This window comes from Castor canadensis, chromosome 6, assembly GCF_047511655.1.
Source record: "Castor canadensis chromosome 6, mCasCan1.hap1v2, whole genome shotgun sequence".
NCBI lineage: Eukaryota > Metazoa > Chordata > Mammalia > Rodentia > Castoridae > Castor > Castor canadensis.
The window spans coordinates 109,868,613-109,889,292 of record NC_133391.1 but is presented as its reverse complement, the minus strand read 5'-3'; the positions used below and the strand labels follow the sequence as shown (position 1 = coordinate 109,889,292).

Genomic DNA, 20,680 nt, shown 5'->3' with positions numbered 1-20,680 from the left:
AAGTACAGCAATATCCTACAAAAATGCTTTTGTTTTAAAAAGAAAAAAAAAGTAACACAAAATAAGCTTTCTTGATGCTCTCCTACAATTCATTCCAAGTACTTTAAAGTGGTCTTTAAACATTGGTGACTTAGCTGGGCATGGTGGTGCATACTTATAATCACAGCACTCAGGAGGCTGAGGCAGGAGGATCACCTATTCAAGGCTAGATGGAATACACAGTAAGACCCTATTTCAAAAAAAAAAAAAGTGGCTTCAAATTCTATACTTTGTTTCTACTGAAACAGTTACAACAAATTGAAAATAATTCCTAAATAATTTTTCCTTAAAAAAAAGTTTCTTCTTTTTACTCTTAATGGTTGAGAACAATATCTAATTAGTAAACGATAAGTACTTTTTAATCTAAAATTTAAGTTTCTTTAGCTTTGAAACAGCCAAATAGTAATATTAACCATAAACTTAGAACTGTGTATTGCAAATTTGTATCACATTACTAATATTTCTCTTGCCTATATTAAAATTTACTGAAAGTCTTCCTTCAGTATTAAAACTTAGACACATACAATATAACACAGATTAAGTAGATTTGAGAGCTGTTTATCATCTACAAAGTAACACAAGACATTCCAGTTCAAGTTGACAGGCAGAACATAAGCTCGATTTAAAGCGCTGCATTTAAAAACAAAACACAAATTCAGTTCATTTGGTGCAATTAAAATAAATGTTCCAACTTGAAGACTTGACACTAAAAAAGAATGAAAAACACATATAGGATTATCATTCCACAATTGTTCTAGTTTGATCTTTTCATTCTAAGAATGCTGTCATTTTCAGATAATGACAGCTAGCTAGCTGGTCACATTCATGCTTACGACATGTGTCCACACTTGATCAGAGGCCTCAGAGATTGCTATGCCCATTGATTAGCCTAAATCTTTTTATGTTAAAGATGAACATTTCACCAGTACCACTTTTAAGTCACATCTCGTTTATTTTCCTGCTTAAGAACTGCATAGGCTAGTTTTAAATATTTTAAACACCTGTAATAAACTACAGAATTTGCTAAGAGAAGAGGTACTCCAGTTAATAATCAAAATGATGTAGCCAGAGGAAGAGCAAGCATTATTAAATATGAATGCAATCCTTACCAACACAAAATTGAATCATTTTTCTCAATAAAAAAGGCTAGTCCAATAAAGGTCTCCTTTTATAAAGATTTATCATTTCCAACTCACAGTGAAAGGAATTAAGAATAATTTACTAATTTTTTTATACTATGTGCCTGTCTTAAAGATACCTTACTACAAACTGGTATCTGACACAACAGAATGACATTTGTAGAATGTAATATTGGAGAGACAGTACTGAGGTTGATTGTTACAGACCATTAAACTCTTTGTGTACTAAATGGTTACACCTTAATTATGTATATAGAACATTGGTCCAATAACAAAAATAGAGAACAACATCTAGAAATTTATCTCATTCAATGTTCAGAGATAAAAAGGCTGATATTCTTTCCATTATTTTCTGTAGGCAAGTCCTTGTTCATACTGAAATCTGATGGCAATTAAATTCTAGTATGTTTTCCAAGTTACTGGATAAAGAGGATGCTGAAGGCCATCACGATACAGCATACTGCAACATAAGGACTCTTTCGTTCACCTGTTGAAAATAAGATGTTCACCTTGATTAAATGAGTGACTAACACGAATTTAAGGTTATTATATCGGAAGAGGGACAGGTAAGAATCAAGATCAAGTTCTTATCTATGAGGTGAATATACAGAACAGGGGCAAACAAGGAACTAGATGCAACATAAAAACAAGTTCAACTAAACTATTCTGATTTATTTCTGAAACCAGCTTCTTTTGATGTACTTAGAAAATCCTGAAAGCACCATTTCTGTGCAACTATATTAAACCCAGATATTAAAAAATACAATGGAGACTGTAGAACAGAGATTTAAGGAAAATGATCTTAAGCAACTCAATTAAAGCCAAACAGTTCATTTTCTTCCTGTAAAAAAAAAAAAAAAAATCTACCTATACAAAGAAAGCCTAACATAATAATTAGCCATAATTTTTTTCATCACTAGTAGCAATTCAGGGCATTTGCAGAGGAAAAGAAAGCATTCATGCATGGATAAACACAATGGTCAATATAATTAATTTAAAAAATGGACATAAAATACATTTGCAGGAAAATGAATGGAACTAGAGTATCATCTTAAGTGAAGTTAGTCAGGCTCAAAAGGCCAAAAGCTGCATGTTCTCCCTCATATGTGGATTATAGACCTAAAACAAATGCAGTAATATTATTGGACATGGGTCACAGACAAAGGGGAGACTGTGCATGGGAGGAATAGGGAAAGGGAAAGAAAACTAAAACATGAATGTAATTGATATCGTCACTGTATACAAGAGAATACAGTAATCTTAATCTGGCAGAAGCCACTGTGGGAAGGGGACTAGAAAGTAGTGAAGAGGTCTGATAGAGATGAAGCAATTTGGTTTGTAACACACATATGCATGGAAACAACACAAGCAAAAACACTATATTTTTCTTTTTATTTTACATGTTTTTTCTTCAATAAAATCAGAGAACAAGAGGGGGGAGCAGGTTCTGCCCGGAGGCAGGGGTGGGGTAGGGACCAAATAATGTATACGCTTGTAAGTAAATGTAAAAACGGTAAAATAAAATTAAAAAAATGGACATAAAAAATGCTTAACAAAAAAAGTAGAAAAATATTTCTGAGACACATTTTTACCAGATCTGTTATAGGCCAAGTGTCCCTCATCTGAAATGCTTGATATGAGAGGTATTTCAGAGTTTTAAAAAATTTGCCCTCAAATCTGAAACTTTTTAAGCATTGTGTCTATGCTTAAAAAAGGTTTAGATTTCTGAATATCTCAGGTTAGGGGTGCTTGATCTGAGAAATGTAGAACTTAAAACCAACAACTTCTATATGAGGTAATTTTCACATTTGTTAAGGGGTGCTTTCTATCTGTAGACCTTCCTTTGTATAATGTGAACCTGAAGTTGGCTTGTGAAACTAATAAATAAAGATCCTGTGACTGTTAGTTAAACTTATCTTAACCTTTTCTATAGTAAATGCAAGGCTATACTAATTCATAAAACACTAGGTACAAAGAAAGCAAGAAGGAAGAAATCGTGTCTAGAAATAACTTTGAGATACATCTGGTATGCTCCGCTAGAGACAGTTTAAAGTGAGTTCTTTTGTAGTAACTAAGTGTTTTTAACTACCTCTGGAACACATCAATCTTAACTACCATTATTAATTAAAATTCTCAAGTTCATCTTCACTTTTAGAGTTTCTTCATTGATCTCACACTGCCATTGTGTTATTAGGTTTCCGTCACGGCACTATTCATAATAGCCAAATTATGGAATCAGCCCATCAATTGATAAAAGGATAAAGAAAATGTGGTGTATTTACAGAATGGATCTTTATTTGGCCATTAAGAAAAATGAAATTATGCCATGTACTGGAAAATGGATATGATCATGTTAAGTGAAATAACCCAGTCTGCCAAACACAAGTATCACATGTATTTTTTTTCTCATTTGTGGAAGCTAAGAGGAAACTAAACAAAATAAAACAAAAAAACTCAAAGTCATGGAAGTAAAAGGGGACTACCGGGAAGGTGGAAAGGGAAAAGAGGAAGGAAAGTGAGGAGATAAGAAAGACTAATGGAGGTAAATATGATCAAAGTACATTTATATGCTTATATGGAAATGTCATGATGAAACCCCTTACCGCATATATATAATTTAATACATACCAACTGAAAAATGGAAGAAAAAAAGTGCAATTTCAGTAAGTATTTCTAACACAAAAAAAAGTTTAAATCTTTTGTGTGCTCAATAACAATCCCAGAAAATATCACATATATTTAAAAAGCAAAAATTTGGTGATTTTCTGAACGTGTTTTTTAGCTCACAGACATTTAATAATGTACTGCATTCTAGAAAATCTAGAAAGTTAGAAATATTTTTATAATACCATCACCTCAACTGGAAAAAAACCCAAAACCCTTTTAAAGCTAAAGAATTATCTGGGTTACAATTTTAAACAATGCTAATTCACACATAAATTTCAGACAAATTTCATAAGCTAGTATTCTACTCTTATTAAGGATAAACAGCCTCATTATTTAGGGTAGCCTTATTAAATACCTAAAGGAAGTAATTAATATTGTCCTAAATTTCCCATCTGCTGAAAATTAATTTTTGAGGAAGTTATTTTCTTCATCTGACCTAGAATGGTATAATTTACATATGGGTTTCATTTTCCTGTTTTTAATTTTCTTAAAAGAGATTGCCATGTGTAGAGCTAAACATCTTAGGTTGAACTTGAATAAGAATGTTACTTCTTGTCTGGTCTTAGGACTGTGTAAGTGAATGTGAAACAGTTGCTGTAATGTGATGTGTAATATGATAAGATGATTTGGCGAGGTTTTTTTCCCATTAAAACTGCATCCTTTCCTTGTGGACAGATTGTGTGTCAAGAAAAAGAGGAGCATGTGCTTGAGAAAGCAGCATATCAACATCAACATTTCTAGGAACACCAACATTTTGCCAAAATATAAAGCTAATGTTTTTATACAATTGGTAAGAACAAATACTTTAACTGAACTATTCAACCTATAGCATTCACACAATCTAGTGAAAAAAAGAGAAATAACAACTAAGCAAACAAAAAAGAAAGGGCACCTTTCAGACATAAAAACAGATCATATTACAGGAAATCATTAAGAAAACTACAAAACAGATGTCTTAAAACTTTTATAGTCTCTTCAAGTAATAATCGTGAACAAAATGGTCACTTGGGTGACCACTGATGGCTACTGAATAAACTGTACACACTTCTCTATTATGTAAAATTGATTTAAAATATCCTAGTATTTTCCAAATGAGTTAGCAACATTAATGACAAAACTGAAATGGAAACTCAGCCTCTTAATACTAGACCTGCTCTGCCATTATTTTTTCTCTCTGCAGTATTCTTACCACTCAATTCCTTGGTAATATTCTTTTCTTTTGTAGGGTGACTTCTCTCTGAAGCAAGCATTTTGGCTGATATATATTTACATTTGCCATTAGCTAGAACTATTAACTATCGAGGGTGCTATTCTGTCTTTCTCTTCTTGGTTCCCTTTGAAGTGTTTAAGATTTCCTCTGTTATTTTAGAGTTTGCAGCTGTTGTACATGACTGAGTGCCAGAGAAGTCTGCACCACACATCTCTGCAAATGTCGGCCAGGCCTTCCGAACTCCAGCATTACTAACATCTTGGTCTGGATAATTACATTGTGAGGGGCTTTTCTGGGCATCCTACGATGTCTAGTGAGATCCCTGACTGTTGTCCACTGTATGTCCCCCACTCTGGTTTTGATAATCCGAACTTTCTAAATGTCCCATGACTAATACAAACTTATCTAGGCTACATCTGTGCTTTTACTAACTTAAGGTCAATGATATTTCTCCAAAAGCTGATTCTTAGGTCTTTCTTTATGAAAGAGAATAAAACATGACAAAGAACACAGAAGGAGGACAACTGAACATGTTAAGATCACACTGCAGTCTCTGGAGAATAATGTCTACTTGAGGGACACTATATTAGAATAAGGGTCTTGAAAAAGATATTTTTCTGTGAAGTCCTTTATACTTGTACTATGGTTTTCTACAAACCTAAAAGGTCATAGAATCTTATAATCTCATCTTCACAGATTTAGAAAGAACTTCTGGATAATTTAGTATTATGCTTACAATTGCCACTGTTAGTGGGATCTTGCCTATCATTAAAAGCTCAACGGAAGAAAAACTGTTCTGAAAATCAGTTTACTGGTTAATAACATAAGACCTTTTACACTAATTCTCAGGTCATCTTTAGAAAATTCTCTAAGTGTTATAAGAATTTAGTTTGTATTGTCCAATATCTAAACAATTTTGTTTCTTGTTATAAACCATCTTCTAAATTTCCTCCATCCCCAAGAAGCTGAAAACAAAATAAAGCAAAATACTCGAAAGGGAACACAGTTTTTCTAATGGAAATGACTCTTTTAATCACCCATTCTATTTAAAGGCCTAGGTTTAGGGCATTCAAGATGTTATTAAACTGGCTACCATTAAAATGCTTGATGTAGAAAGATTTTATGAAAGCCTGACAGCTTTATGAAAGAAAAGGTAGCTATGTGCAAAGTCAAAGTTAGAAGAGTATTAAAAATAAGTTTTGGTCGTGCAAATAGTTCCAAAAAGAACAAGAAATACTCATTTTTCAGCCCAAGTGGTGTAAGACAACACAAATGCCATACTGTGTTGTTTTCTTTTTAATTAGGCATACTTAAAAAGGGGTGTAATCTGTTACTCAAAAAAATGGCAAATTACAGCAATAAAATATATTTTAATTCATTCACTTACCAATCATTGAGTCTACTATGTGATGGGTTCAGTGTTAAATGTTTTATATATTTATATATATGTATACACACACACACACACACACACATATATATACACATATATGAATGGGATAAGAGTTTCTTATCTATATCTACATACTTTTTGAACTATCTTAAGCTGTTCATTAGATGAGAAAGTTACCGAAACAGCTTTTCATTAGATGAAAAGCAGTTATACAAGAAATAGAACAGCATGTTCCATAGTATGAACATATGCATACAAAACTGTATTATTTGTTTAAAGTCTCTTCAGAACCAGAAACTCATGGCATGTAATACATGAATCAGAGAGTTTTTTGTTTTATTTCCATCTCCCTGTTAATGAAATATTGTGAAAACCTCATCAAATCTAGTTTTACAAAGCAAAGAACTTGGAACTCTGCAAACTTTTACAAAAGTGCAAGTAAACGGGAAGTCTGTACTTTAAAATCTGACGTTTGATTTCTTTGAATAAAAGACATGAATAAATTGGCCAACAATTTATAGCTGAAAAAATGGAGGGAGATTAGATACATACCAATTCTGGCGCACTTCCAAAATATTCCCAATAGTCTGCACAGAATAAAACAGAACAAAAGTGGTTACTGATTACTGGGAATATCAAGTAAAAAATTAACCAAAAACTGGCAATTTAACTTTTAATGCTTTGGTTCATTTCTGAAATCTGCTTGTTTGACAGAGTCACAATATATGTACAAAAATAGGACACAATAGCCTACAAGCCATTAGTGAATAAAAACTGCTATGAGCTGGAATATATGTGTCGTAGGTCAAAACCAGGGTAAGTCAATGTGAGAGTGGCAAAAATTTTCAAAGGTTTTACTATAACTTCAAGTACTTTACCATTTTCAAAAGTAGCAAATTAAAATGCTTATTTGATTAAGTACCAATTTTGAGGAAATGATAAGTGAACACAAGTTTTAAATGAATTTCATCATTAAAGAATGTATTTCTCATAGAAGCAGATCTATATTTAAATTATGTATAATCATGAATTCCAATGATAGTATTTATCTGTGTCATTCAATAAGGAGGAATATAAAAATATATGATTTTAGTTCATAGTTTAGGAGAAACTGGATGAGTTCACTAAGTATGACATTAAAAACACATATTCCAAAACTAAGAATTACAATGAAGATGTTTCTTTCAATTCTATGAATAAACATATTATGAATTAAATACATAAAAGTGGATATTGCATTTATTTGACATGTAAAAAAAGCAAGCTTTGGAAAAAAACTGAACCTTTAATGAACAGAGACATCTGAAAGAAAAAAATACAAACATGGCAGATGTTACTTTGCTGGTCTGACAAGAGACTAGAATTATGTGATGGTACATTTGGTTACAAATTAAGATATATCAACATTATTTGTTGTTTACATTAGGATTGGTTCAACAAAATCACAATACTTAAATTTCAGGGAAGTACACTTTTCTTGTCCTCAAAGAAATGGCTGGCTAATGAATCATTACAACTGGATGGTTACAAGAAAAAGAAAGTACTGGTTCAATTACATTCTAGGTATAGTATTCTGTCAAAGTATAACATCATCCTGACCTCAAAGCAAAAAGCCTCTCAGTTCAGAGTAAATGGAATGGACAAAAATACAAGTTTATTTCAGAGAACAGACATTCTGATAGGTAAAACCTTATTATAGGAATAAAAGGACCACAGCCAAACATATTTGTAAAAATAATACAAGCTAATGTCAAGGCTAGATTGTGGATTAATTCAGTCCAACTTACAGGATGCACACTCGTGAGCAAGCTATTTCATCTTGTTAATAATAGCACCCACTTTTGTAGGTTGTTATGAGGAATAAATGAGTGATTATAGAGAAAGTCCTTGGAATACTGACTAATGTGCTATGTTCAGAAATACAAAGACAACAGGTTAGATATATGCAAAAACATATTGGTTCCTTGATTCTAAAAATCTACTGATCATAATACACACTAAAAATTTAAAGCTACTCTGGTTGAAAGAATGATTTGAAGGACCCAGAACAGAGTATCTGAAGCTCTTCCATGGGAAGCTTAAGAGCTCCACAGATAGAGTCAGTAATCTTAAGATCACAAAATCAAGTTTTTTTTCAGGGCTAATATTCCAGAAGACAGCATCATTAAGAAATTGGTACAACATCATTCTTAACTCACAAATGAATAAAGAATCTTAAATTGGTCTAAGGTGGGGAGGAGGGATAAGAGCAAATGATGGACGGGGTGAATCTAATTAAGATATATTGTAGTACAAATGCAAATGTCTCAATGAATCCCCCACTGTCCAACTAATGTATATTAGTAAACAACAACAAAAATTCTAATTTGGATTTAACTCAGACTTTCAAGTACCACTTTGGCTGTTTCAACATATTACTCTACTTAGATACATTTTTGTAATATCCCAAAATGCTACTTAAAGAAAATAAGCAACCCCATTAGCTGATAAAAACCAATACAATTATGCTGCTTAGTTTCCATGGCTGTATGCCAGTAAGTAAATCTGCTGATAATGCTATTAGGAAAAAGGCAAACTGGCGATCTTTTATTGCTGTTTAGTTCTATATTAAATAAGCAAAAATAAAGTTATTTCAATAGTAAAGTCACAAGCACATTTTATATAATCTATCTTGATATCTCTCACCTGAGCGTGGTAAATGTAATGAAACAAAGAGTTTATTGTGAGCCTCATAAAACATGTAATTGTAATAAATAGGGAAAAGAATTAAAAATTTCTTCCATAGAAAATAATCCCTATGTATAATGAAAATAAAATGGTCCTTAACATTTATAGAAGGAGAAGTGAAGATTTTTCTTTAAAGCTTTCAAACAGTTAACTGTATTAATCTATACTTTAAGATATAACAATATTTGGTCTGTTATGTATGAGAAATATACTACTACTCAACCTCTACTGTAAGGTTGGCAGCCCTGAGAACTCCTTTTGTAATGTAGCATGTTATGGATGTATTCCTACCCCTAGAGTAATGAGGGGTAGACATTTCCACATGCAACTTCCTCTTGAAAGAAAATTTCCTAACTGCATCAGAAGAATACAAATATTCTATTTTACTATTATGTGCTTATTCTTTAATGACACAATTTCCTAAATATTTTATTAGACAGATATAATACCTATGTATTGTATTAGAACCCAAACAACTGATAAATGAGAACAAAGTACTGAAGAATAAATACAATAGTATTTCAGAGAAAAAGATTAATAATGTCTACAAAAGAGGTGGGGCATTGTCATAACTGACAGACAGTGAGTACTTGTTTTCACCTCTAGTGTATTAAACAATACTGCTTTTCTCTTAACAGATTAAATTTCAGATCACTTTTGAAATTTAACTTAATTTAGTAAGATACTATGAATATAGTTTTTGGATTTTTAACAGTAGGGAGAAAATAATGTAAAAAGTTATTACAAACTAAATTACAAATAGTTATCTAATGACTTTTATGGTAATTTACATTCACTGTCTGTAAGAACAGATTTGGGTGATTATAGACATCATTAACAACATACCCAGTTTTATTTCTGTCCAGGAGGCTGGGCGCCAAGGACCGGATATAAGCACATGTACATATAAGCAGCAAGATTACAGTCAACAGACTCTGAAAATTGAAAATGGCAGACTAAAAAGAGAAAAAAAAAAACAAACAACAAATTAATGTCGCAAGAAAAACTACTGAGGCAGAATTGTCAGACAATTCCATATCAAGAATCATGCTTTTGTTTCTTCAAAAAGGCAAACAGAACATGTCCAACAACACTTAAAACCAGAAAAATAAAGTGTTCTAAAGCTGTACTTTCCTGTTCATTATATGGGAGGCAAGAAATGCAACAGGAACTATAAAATTTAAAATCTTGAAATATGTCAAGATTTCAAAATTGCTGACCAAAGCACTGTCAATATGTAGTTAACACAGAGGTCTCTGACTACTTAGTCCAGTAGACTAAGGTCTATTGGAACCTTAGTGGAATCACTGGCTTCTCTAAAGCTCTGTTTTGCATCCTTAAAGCAGGAGTGACTGCAGAGAAGATTAAAATCTGATCAAAGTTCCTTAAAATTTGAACTTTTTGGGGGGATAAATAAGCTGTAAATTTAAGAGAGCATGTCCCATGCTCTGACAGATATAAGGCTATTAGACAGTGGTAAAAGAAATGGACCTACTTTTTTTTCCACTATTGACTCTTCAGAAGTTTTCTTTTGGCAGTACTGGGGTTTGAATTCAGGGCCTTGCGCTTGCTAGGCAGGTACTCTAATTGAACCACAAGCCTCCCATCCAAATTATTCTCTATTTAGTAGTTCATTTTTAATTCTAAAAGTTAGCACAGAAATCGTAAGAAACCATAACTTTCCTGATCAAGCACAGGAAATTATAGGCTTCAAGTCGCAGTAAAATGGAGGAGGCCTTACTCTGCTTAAAACTCAGCTCCAGTGTCATCTGTTTTAAGAAGTTTCCTTGAATCAACTTTCCTCTTCCCATCTCCTGTTTCCTATCCAACTCTCCATTCTTCTTTTTTTTTTTTTTCTAGAAACAAGGTCTTACTATATAGCCCATACTGCCTTTAAAATTGCAATCCTCCTATTTCAGTCTCATTTCAACTATACCTATATATACATTTCACACAGCAGGCAGCAACATGGGTATTTAGTAAATTTAGAACTGTTTCTTGAAAGGTCAGGAAGAGTAAGAATTATAAAATTTAAAAAAGACTAACTTGTTCCTTGCAAATGAGTGCTTACCTGTAAAGTCCAAGAGTCTAGTGAAAAATGGTTATAGACTTTAAGAAAATTAAGTAAGGTAGCTGGGCATATAACTAAAATATATATGTCAACAGCCTTCACAATTATGTTATCATCTAGTTGAAAGACATAACAGACTCCATTTATGATAGGAAACATAACAAAAAGCTAAAATATGTAAGAATATGTTTAATAAAAAAATGTGCAACATCAGCGTCAACAGAAAAAGTTGATGGAACCTTAAAGCATATAGAAGAATGTAAGACTAGAATTAGAATATACTGACATACCAGGCTCTTATTTTGGAAGGCAACATTACAAAGCTAACTCATAAATTTAAAGTGAACTTACTACCAACAAATATGAATAGTAAGAATAGGCAAGAGAATTTTAAGAAAAGAACTAGCCCTGACAGAAATTAATATTCCTTTTAACTTTTCACATATTTATAATAAATTTATATAAACTACTGGGAAACAGAAAAGAATTACACATCTTATTTGTCAATATTCTTAAGGACTAAAATATTATGCATAATACTATTTGGAGAGGAAAAATAGGACACAAGATTTCATAGGCAGCATATCTTTAGTTATGTAAACCTTTATGCAAAAGTGGGAGAATGCAAAGATTATCTCTGAATAGATTTTACCTCATTCCCTACTTTTCCTGATTTCTCAAAGATTTCCTAAGTGTTACTTTTATGGTCTGAAAAAGATAAAAATGAATTGCAGTTACCATTTTAATACTTTTTTGTTATGCAAAGGACTTCTTCATGAATATACCAAAGGTAAATTTTAGTATGGCTGTTTTTAAATTAAATTGGTTGTTAATTTTTCATCTATGAAAGCAAATGGTAACTACTGATCAATTCTAGATAGAAAACACACACAGTACCTCACAATGCGTGTTTCAAAGGTCATACTATGAAGGTATATATGAATATATTATTAAATAGTATTGGGTAATAACTTCATGAAATCCAAAGCAAAACGCCTCCTAGCCAAAAGACTAAATATGTATTTAGTATATACTATCTGGGAAATGAGTGAGACACTGAGAATTTAAATAGGTACATGGCATGATTCCTTCCTTCATGGAGTTTATAGCTAACAATTACTGAAATTCATTCAGTGCTGTTCCACACTATTTATCCTCATGTCCAAGGCAGGTATTATTATTATCCTTATGTTACCAGATGAGACTATTGAGGCACACAGCGTTATACTGAAGTTAGAAAAAGACTATTTTCAAAACTAAATAGCAAAACATTATAGCATGTACAAATGATGGCTTGAATCATGGGAACAAATACAAGATTTCAAAAGGAAAAGCTTCAAAAACAAAGCAGGAACAGAGTCAAACCACAAAAGGCACAATCTAGTTGGGCTCAGAAAAGACAGAAATGTGGAGAAAATACCCCAGAGAAAAGGAATTTGTATATTTACGGAATAATGAACAGATTTATTTTAATAAGCAAAAGATTCCTGTAATGAAGTAGTTGGAAAAGAAATTTGCAAAGTGGGTTTATCATCTTCCTACTGAATCTAAATTCAAGATTTTGTCACAGCTCTGTTTCTTCCCCTGAATACCTTTTAAATATGCTTAAATGGTATGATGGTTAAGATTGACTTCTCACTATGTGTGTGGTGGGAAGAGAGTAGGGATGACAATGAAATGCTGAGCATATGAAAATTCATCCTTCCCTTCTTTTTATCTTTGTATGTTTGAAGTTTTTCATAATAAAAGATAAAAAGGCACTTAAGAACACACCTATTATTAAAGTGGAGTGTGTATGTATACATTTGCCTGTATGCAACCATTTACAAATGAAAACTTTACAAGCACAAAAATGATATATACAACTTTGTTCTGGGTGTTTGAAGACTAAAATTTAAACAAATAATTTTAGATGGCAAAGTCTTTTAGATGTACTTAGACTCTAGTCAAAAGAGTGTTTCTAAGTTACGGACATTAGCCTGCCACCTATAGCATCCTTTTTAATGCTTAGCATCTGTTGTTCACTAACATAAAATTGTATGCTCAGGGTTAGATGAAACAGATGTTCCTGTTTCAGTAAAAAAATAACTAGGATTTTCAATAAGAAAATGTTACTGAAAAGAAAAGAGAAAACTAAATAAGGAAAGATATATCATAAAATAGATGACAAAGGTGTAAAAGAAGTAAAATTCATTTATCAATTTAATATCCTTTAAATCATGAAATCTTTTGCAAGGTACTGTTTCTGTATGCCAACTGTTCTTGAATGACTTGTGAACTGACACATTCTACCAGTCTCAACTCAAGAGTTACCTCTTCTGTGAAGTCATCCCTGTCTGTACTCTACATTCCAAGAAGCCAGGGTTGTTTATATTTACCTGTTACAGACACACCTTCCTTTGATAGCACCCATCAAACTGTAATTGTCTCCTATTTTATTGAGATTATCAATAATCCTTTGACTATTAGATGAAATAGTATATAGTAGTCACTGGAAAATGGGGAATGAATATGAATATTGTAACAAATCCAAGAGCATTCTCAAGATTCCAAATTAACAATAAGCATTATTTTAAAAAGTACATAAGAGTGCTCAATATAATATTCTATTATTCAAGAGAAACTTCCATATACTGTTGTGAATTTATAATTGTTTGTCAAAAATATTTTGGAAAACCAAATGGAAAGAACTTCCTAATGCTTATATGAAAGACCTACAGGCTTCAAGGTAAAATAAAGGCCTGAGGTAATTTCTACCTAGTATCAATGCCACCCTTGGAACTCAGAAACTCTAATTTTATCAAGGGGCCAGCCTTGAAGATATTCACCCACTGGACAGGATATATTGTTCTGACTTCCTATCTCTTTGACTTTGAAGATCATTCAGACTTTGAAGGTTACTGACAGAAATGCCAAGTAATTCTCAAGTTTAAGGTTTACCTAGTTTTCAGTGGTAATCTAATGCTAATCACCTTCATTTTTTGTGCCATGATTATGACACTAATGTTTTAGGATTACAGACTATTTTCAACTTAAATTGGTTTAACTTAATGTTTTTTTGGCATTAGGATGGAGTGAAAAAAACATGTACTAAGTAGAAACTGCACTTCAAATTTGGATCTTTTCTCTGGTTAGTGATATGGATTATGATACTTATCTCTCCTGATGCTAAGCAGTGGTAGTGAACTGCAGTTCCCAGTCAGCCACTCACTTGTTCACGAAGGTAAACAACTATACATGGTAACACACTATAGTGTACTATGTTGCTGAGCTATGATGTTTGGGTGTATTAAATGCATTTTTGACTTCAATATATGGTATGTTTAGTGTGGACAAAACCACATCAGAAGTGGAGAAGCATCTGTACACAAAATTAAGAACTACATTAACAAAAATACAAGTAAGGTGCTTACATGATAAAGAATAATTCGTAAAAGGTCTCAGATGAAAAAATACACGCTATGCACATTTACTAAAATAAAGTGTAAATATTACCAAGAATAACTTAGTAAGATTACTGAGATATTATTCAAAGACATGAACAGGAGAGGATATACTTAGATTTATAAAAATGAATTCTATCTCCTAACTTCTTAGTTCTAATGTATATTATTTGATATTGCATAACTGGATGTATTAAACAGGGAAACACACTTTTTTTTTAAAATACTTCCCAGACACTATCTCAGGGTGTGACAAACCTCTGAGATTCCTCAATTAACTCAAAGCTAGCATGAACAAAGCAGTATGTATTTATAGGCAGACCTCAACCACATCATCTGGCATACTCTGAAGTAGCACTTGATTTTATGTTTTAAATATTTTTCTTATACTGGCACTCCGCTGTAGGATTTCTTATTACGGTACTCCCATAGATAGTCCTTAAGGCAGTAAGTTCAAGGCCATCCTGGACTACATAGTGAGACCTTGCCACAAAAAAAAAAAAAAAAAAAAAATTAGAAAAAAAGGAAGGAAGGAGAGACTGCCTTACTATCTCTTTGGAAATTCACATTAACCTTGGTCTGGGTCTCTCTAAAGAAGTAACTACTTATTTTTCCACTTGGCTAGAAAAATTACCTGACTTTGAAAAGGAAAATGAGTTCTCCAGGGCAAATACATCTTTCTCTACAGTTTTGCCAATTGTCCTCAAATAATAATCAGAGACAGAATTGTCCAATGAGAATACTAAAGCTTTACAGATTCATTTTAGTGTGATGTACATTGTTCTTGACTAAAGATGTCACATCAAATAGTTGATATTTTACATATGCAACCATGATTTTAAAAAATATGCAACAATTAACTATTTAATATCATCTCGAATTCAAGTACACCCTACAGTTTTCAATACCTTTGTTTCTGAAAAATAATACATTTTTCTCATAGGAACCATACTAAGAAATAAAAACTATCCCTGACTAGGTTCAAACATCAAAAATCAATGGTGCAAATAATTGTATTATAAAAGAAAGCTAAAGAGCTGAAATGACCTCTACAATTTAAAACATTATAAGACAGGCACACTAACTATCGAGGGCTTACCAATACTCTATGCTCTTGGTGGAAACTGATCTCCTAGTTACTAATGACATTCCTTCTCTTTATATTTTATTATTTTTTTGGGCAGTACTGGAGTTTGAATTCAGGGCTTCACCTGCTAGGCAGGTACTCTACCACTCGAGCCACTCCATCAGCCCTTTTTCATGTTGGGTAATTCTGAGATAGGGTCTCATGAACTATTTGCCCAGGCCACAAATCATAATCCTCTTGATCTCTGTCTCCTGACTAGGATTACAGGCATGAGCCACCCATACACAGTATATATTATATGAAATACATGGCCAATGTAAATAATTTAGAAAGCATAGATATATTCAGTATAAAATATAAACACCTTCATCCTGCTCTTTTCCCATTCCCTAGAGTAATTTAACTAAATGATCACTGTTAGCAAGCTGATGCATAAAAAGACACTCACTAGAATTCATTCAGGTTTTGTTATTTTTTAAAAGGATTGTACTACACAGGTAATTTTTTTAAAACTTCCTTGCTCTGGAATAGTTTTGAATTTTGGGTCTACTCAGTCCTGTGTGATCAGGGTCATGTTTACTTGATGCCTTAGTTTCCTATCTGTCAAAAAGGATATTATTTTACTAACGCTCATAAACAGGCAGTTTGTTTCCAAAATTTCACTATTATAAATAATGTGCAATAGCTAAACTAATCTATTCTTGCACTGGAGAAGTTCTTCTTTTTTAAGTGGGGCCATTAGAGTTCTAGAAATGCTGGATAAAAACTCAACATTTTACATTTTGATAGATTCTACTAGTTTGCATTCTATAAAGAAAGACTGAAAAAATTTGTATTTTTAGTGTGTTCATTGAATTTAAAAGAGCCTTCGTGACATAATTTAGATGGCACCACGCATCTCTTAAGTGAGCTGTGGAAGATGTTGGAAATAAAACTTTGCTCCCTAATGAACTGGTATCCTATTCTGTTGTAACAAATTACCACAAACTTAGTGGCTTTAAATAACACAAATAATCTTATCCTTCTAGATAGTCTAAAATAGGTTTGCTAATTTCTTCTGGAGTTCTGGGGAAGAATCTGTTCCCCTGCTTCTAGAGGCCATCTACATTCTTTGGCTAGTGGCCCCATTATCACTCTGTACCTGGCAAACACATTTCTCTATGAGTCTACAACTTCTTTCTCACATGGTTCCTTGTGATTAAATTGCCTCCCTCCTCCTAATCCAGGATAATCTTCCATATCAAAATTCTTACCTTGAATGCAAAATCCCTTTTGCCAAGTAAGGTGACATTCATAGCTTTTTTTTTTTTGGGGGGGGGAAACGACACATGGCATTGTGTTTACCATGTGTATAAATACCTTCTTCTTCTTTTTTTTTTTTTTAATAAAGACTTATCCATTGACCCAGGGCTGTCTGTGGCACCTTCTAGAACATAATACCAAATACAACAGAATTAAGTAGTTAACCCTTGGGATTGCAGAATGCAGCAGCCCTGCATTGAATTTAGATCACTGCTCTCAGAGTTGTGCTCATTACTTTAGAGGCACCAAAACGACAATTCTCCCAAGGCCCTTTCATTGTTTCTTTCCATTGCAGATCCATCACACCACACAGAACTAAACAAGCTTCTAATAAGCTAGTGCTCTAAGTCAATTTAAACAAACCAGAAGGAAATAAACTTGATGACTTACTTTGTATAAACATAGTGAGTAAATTACAGTTGGTTAGGTCTTTTAAAGTCATGACAATAATTCACACTTTCATTTGGTCACCATAGTAGCAGATGCAACACTTTATCAACGAATTAGATGGACATTGATCAATGCAAAGCTTTATGTTTTGAACAATAAATTACTTGCAATGTTGACAGCCTTTAAAAAATTCTCTACTTTCAAGTCCATTTGAAAAGGTGAGTGCTTGTTTAGTTTCAATTTTTAATCATACGTTAGGTATTACGATATATTTTCAGTCATTCCTGAATGCTAAAACTATATTAATTTAGTTTGGATATAAGTAAAAATTCAGTAACAGTGGGTTATTTGATGTATAAATAAAAATAGCATATCAAAAAGCTCAAGGAGTTTGTTAATAATTTAAATTAGAAACTGCCCAAAACATTAGAAACAGAGGGAAAAGAGAAAAAGATCCAAGCAAGAAAAAGTGTCAAAAATAATAAAAGCAAAATAAATACATTAATAAGCTAAGCAGGCTGTCTAGAAAATGCTCAGTAGTGAGTTACTAACTACACATAATCTACAGAAAGGACATTGATTAAATCTAAAGTATTTTTATTAGTATTTGTACCGCTTTGGCTCCAGGTAGCTTATTTGAGAACTGTCAAAACAAAATGTTTAACCAAAGTGTTGAATAAGGGCCTTCTTTATGCATTATAGTCTTTCTTAGAGCTTCAAATGCTGACTGATTATGTTGGAAGTTTTACTGACATTAATATCTCCAGCTTAACTCAAGTTCATTTTTAAGTGAGATACCTACTTCTTTTACATGGAGTATGTTTATTTCTCTCTGCAGGTAGAAACATGACCTAATTATGATAAAAATTACACAGCAGTGGAAAAGTGGGCCAGCATCTTAGCATTCATATCTCTAGGTTAGATTAGCATTTTCCAACTAGTTTCTATTGTAAACTCACATACACCAACATTGTTTGTCTCTGGAGGCTGGTACCAGTGGTGGGGGCGAGGATATAAGGAAAGGGAGAAGGAGGCTGAATGTGGTAGAAATATCATGTACTCATGTATGAAAATGGAAAAATGAGACCTGTTGAAACTATTCCAGGAATTGGGGAGGGGAATAAAGGAGAATGATGGAGGGGGTGAATCCAACTAATACATTTTAAGAATTTTTATAAATGTTATAATATACCCCCAGTACAACAATAATATAAAAAAAGAAAAAAATTGAAAACATGGAAATACAGGGATAAATGCTGCCTATAAATGAATATACAAACATATACACATCCCATTTGTTCAAGATAAGTGACCAGAATTGACTGGAACACATAATCTGTCTCTTCAGCAACAGTGGCTACTAAACACTTGGATTCCTTAACATATACATTTGTCTTTGGATAAATCCACATTTTCCTTATCAGTTTCATTTGATTCTATTGGTCTTCTTTCAAAAAATGTACAAAACCCATCTCTACTTACATTTCTCACTTAGAAACTTTCATGGTTATGAGTAAGGTCTGATCCAGTAGACGCATCTCGACTATGTTCTAGACTGGCAACACTGGTGGTCATTTGCAGTTCAATAGTAAAGTCAAAAATCGTAGAGCCATTAGTAGAGTTAAAGAATATGAATAGATGCTTCACAGGAGTCCTTGATAAAATGACGTGACAAATGAAGGTATTCTCAAGACAAGGGGTAAATTTGCTATGAAAATGTTCTTTGACCAAGCAATCAGGAAATGACAAAGCCTGGCTGATGAAATGCAAAACATTTTGAGTGCTGGGTGTGCTCTAAATTTTGGATGTTCATCAGTTATTTGGAGCCTAACAACCACCTTTCAAGTCTTTGCTCTCATTTCCTGCCCTCTTCTCTCCACCTCCTCCCCTTTGTCTATACATTATCCTGTTATACTAAAATAAATCCTTGCTTCAACTTAAAAAAAAAAAGTTCACAAATTTGGACTTAACTGGTGTGGGAATCTATAGTTTCTCAAAACTCCCTGAAAGTTTTTACTTGCTAACAGTTAAAGCAATTTGCTAGAGGATAAGCACCCACATCACATTCCTATGAGCTGATGCAGTTGTTTTCAAGGTAAAGTTCATGGAACTCTTTCATGGGTTCATGAGGTCAAAATTATTTTTTTAATACTAAAAAGATGTTTGTTTTTCTACTGTGATAAATGAAAATGCATTTATGATGCAAAAAGAATTGAGGCAATAGAATTATACCTTTACTCCCTTTCTACCCCACACCAACCTTGTTCTTCCACTTGGAATTTCTGTAGAATTAATGACATTATTGCATAGTAGAAAGAGCACAGGATTTGGTGACCAAAAAAAATGTTAAGCTGCCTCGAAATTTCTTTTGCAATTTTAACTTACAGTGCAAACTTTTCGGAGAGGCCTAATAACCTACAACAAATAACACAAACACATATTAAAATCCCAAAGGGCGGGGTGTGTTAGAAGGTCCCAGGATACACAGCACATTAATCGCCAAGAAGAGAAACCCATTGTGGAGAGAACTGCAGTCATTAAAACCAACACTGTAAGGTAGCATCTTTAGAGTTGAGAAAATGATACTGAAGGTGTGTAGCCTAGTGTTAAACATTAATAACACCTTGGGGGGGGGGTGGAGGGAAGAAGGGAGAGAGATGAGGAAGAGAGGGAGAGAGCACGCAAGAGAGACGGATACTTCCAAGGGTCCGTGCTCAAGATAACCTATGTGACCGCCGGGTACTGCATTATGGGAAGCTAACGCACTTCTAAACAAACAAGGCAGGAGAGCGGCCTCTGTGGGAGACCCTGGCTCCGCGACCCTGGGGTTTTCCTCGGATGGTGGGCCCGATTCTCCCTAGACAGGCGTACAGGGACCACACGGCTCCATGACCCGTGCAAACTCCGCGTCCGGGAGAATTTAAGTTTTAGTGACTAGGCTCCTTGGCCTGCGCACCCAACGTCGCCGAACTAACCCCCTGCCCTACCGCGAGTCCACAGCCCCTGGGGAAGCACAGGTGCGAACCGGTACCGCCAATTCTTACCATAGTGAGGCCAGCGATGCCCCAGCCACATCACCCTTCCGGGCCCGGGGCGGAAGAGGTGTGAACGTCCCGCCAGCTCTCTTGGCCTCTCCGCCAATCCGGTTTGGCCATTCACGGTGACTCCGCCCAGGCTCCAAGATTCAGGCATTGTAATAGGCTCCTCTGTCC

General features: G+C 33.6%; 1 protein-coding gene, 1 long non-coding RNA gene and 1 other non-coding gene across 4 annotated transcripts; all 3 read right to left on the bottom strand.

Annotated features, from left to right (window-relative positions):
* Positions 1-581: 581 nt before the first annotated feature.
* On the bottom strand, positions 582-20,675 carry Tmem167a (transmembrane protein 167A). 2 transcript variants are annotated; one of them, XM_020167083.2, is made up of 4 exons: positions 20,513-20,636; positions 10,022-10,131; positions 7,001-7,035; positions 582-1,665 (listed from the first exon to the last, which is right to left on the bottom strand). In XM_020167083.2, the coding sequence occupies exons 1-4, from the start codon at positions 20,513-20,515 to the stop codon at positions 1,595-1,597; spliced, it is 219 nt and encodes a 72-aa protein (XP_020022672.1). In that variant the 5' UTR covers positions 20,516-20,636; the 3' UTR covers positions 582-1,594. The 2 variants fall into 2 exon arrangements, with proteins under 2 accessions (XP_020022672.1, XP_073933256.1); XM_074077155.1 differs by lacking the exon at positions 10,022-10,131 and having other exon boundaries at positions 20,513-20,675.
* LOC141424563 (small nucleolar RNA U109) lies at positions 9,369-9,503 on the bottom strand. Its single transcript, XR_012449461.1, has one exon. It is a non-coding gene; the product is annotated as a small nucleolar RNA U109 (small nucleolar RNA).
* On the bottom strand, positions 17,101-20,506 carry LOC141424177 (uncharacterized). The gene is made up of 2 exons (XR_012449124.1): positions 18,951-20,506; positions 17,101-17,202 (listed from the first exon to the last, which is right to left on the bottom strand). It is a non-coding gene; the product is annotated as an uncharacterized lncRNA (long non-coding RNA).
* Positions 20,676-20,680: the final 5 nt, after the last annotated feature.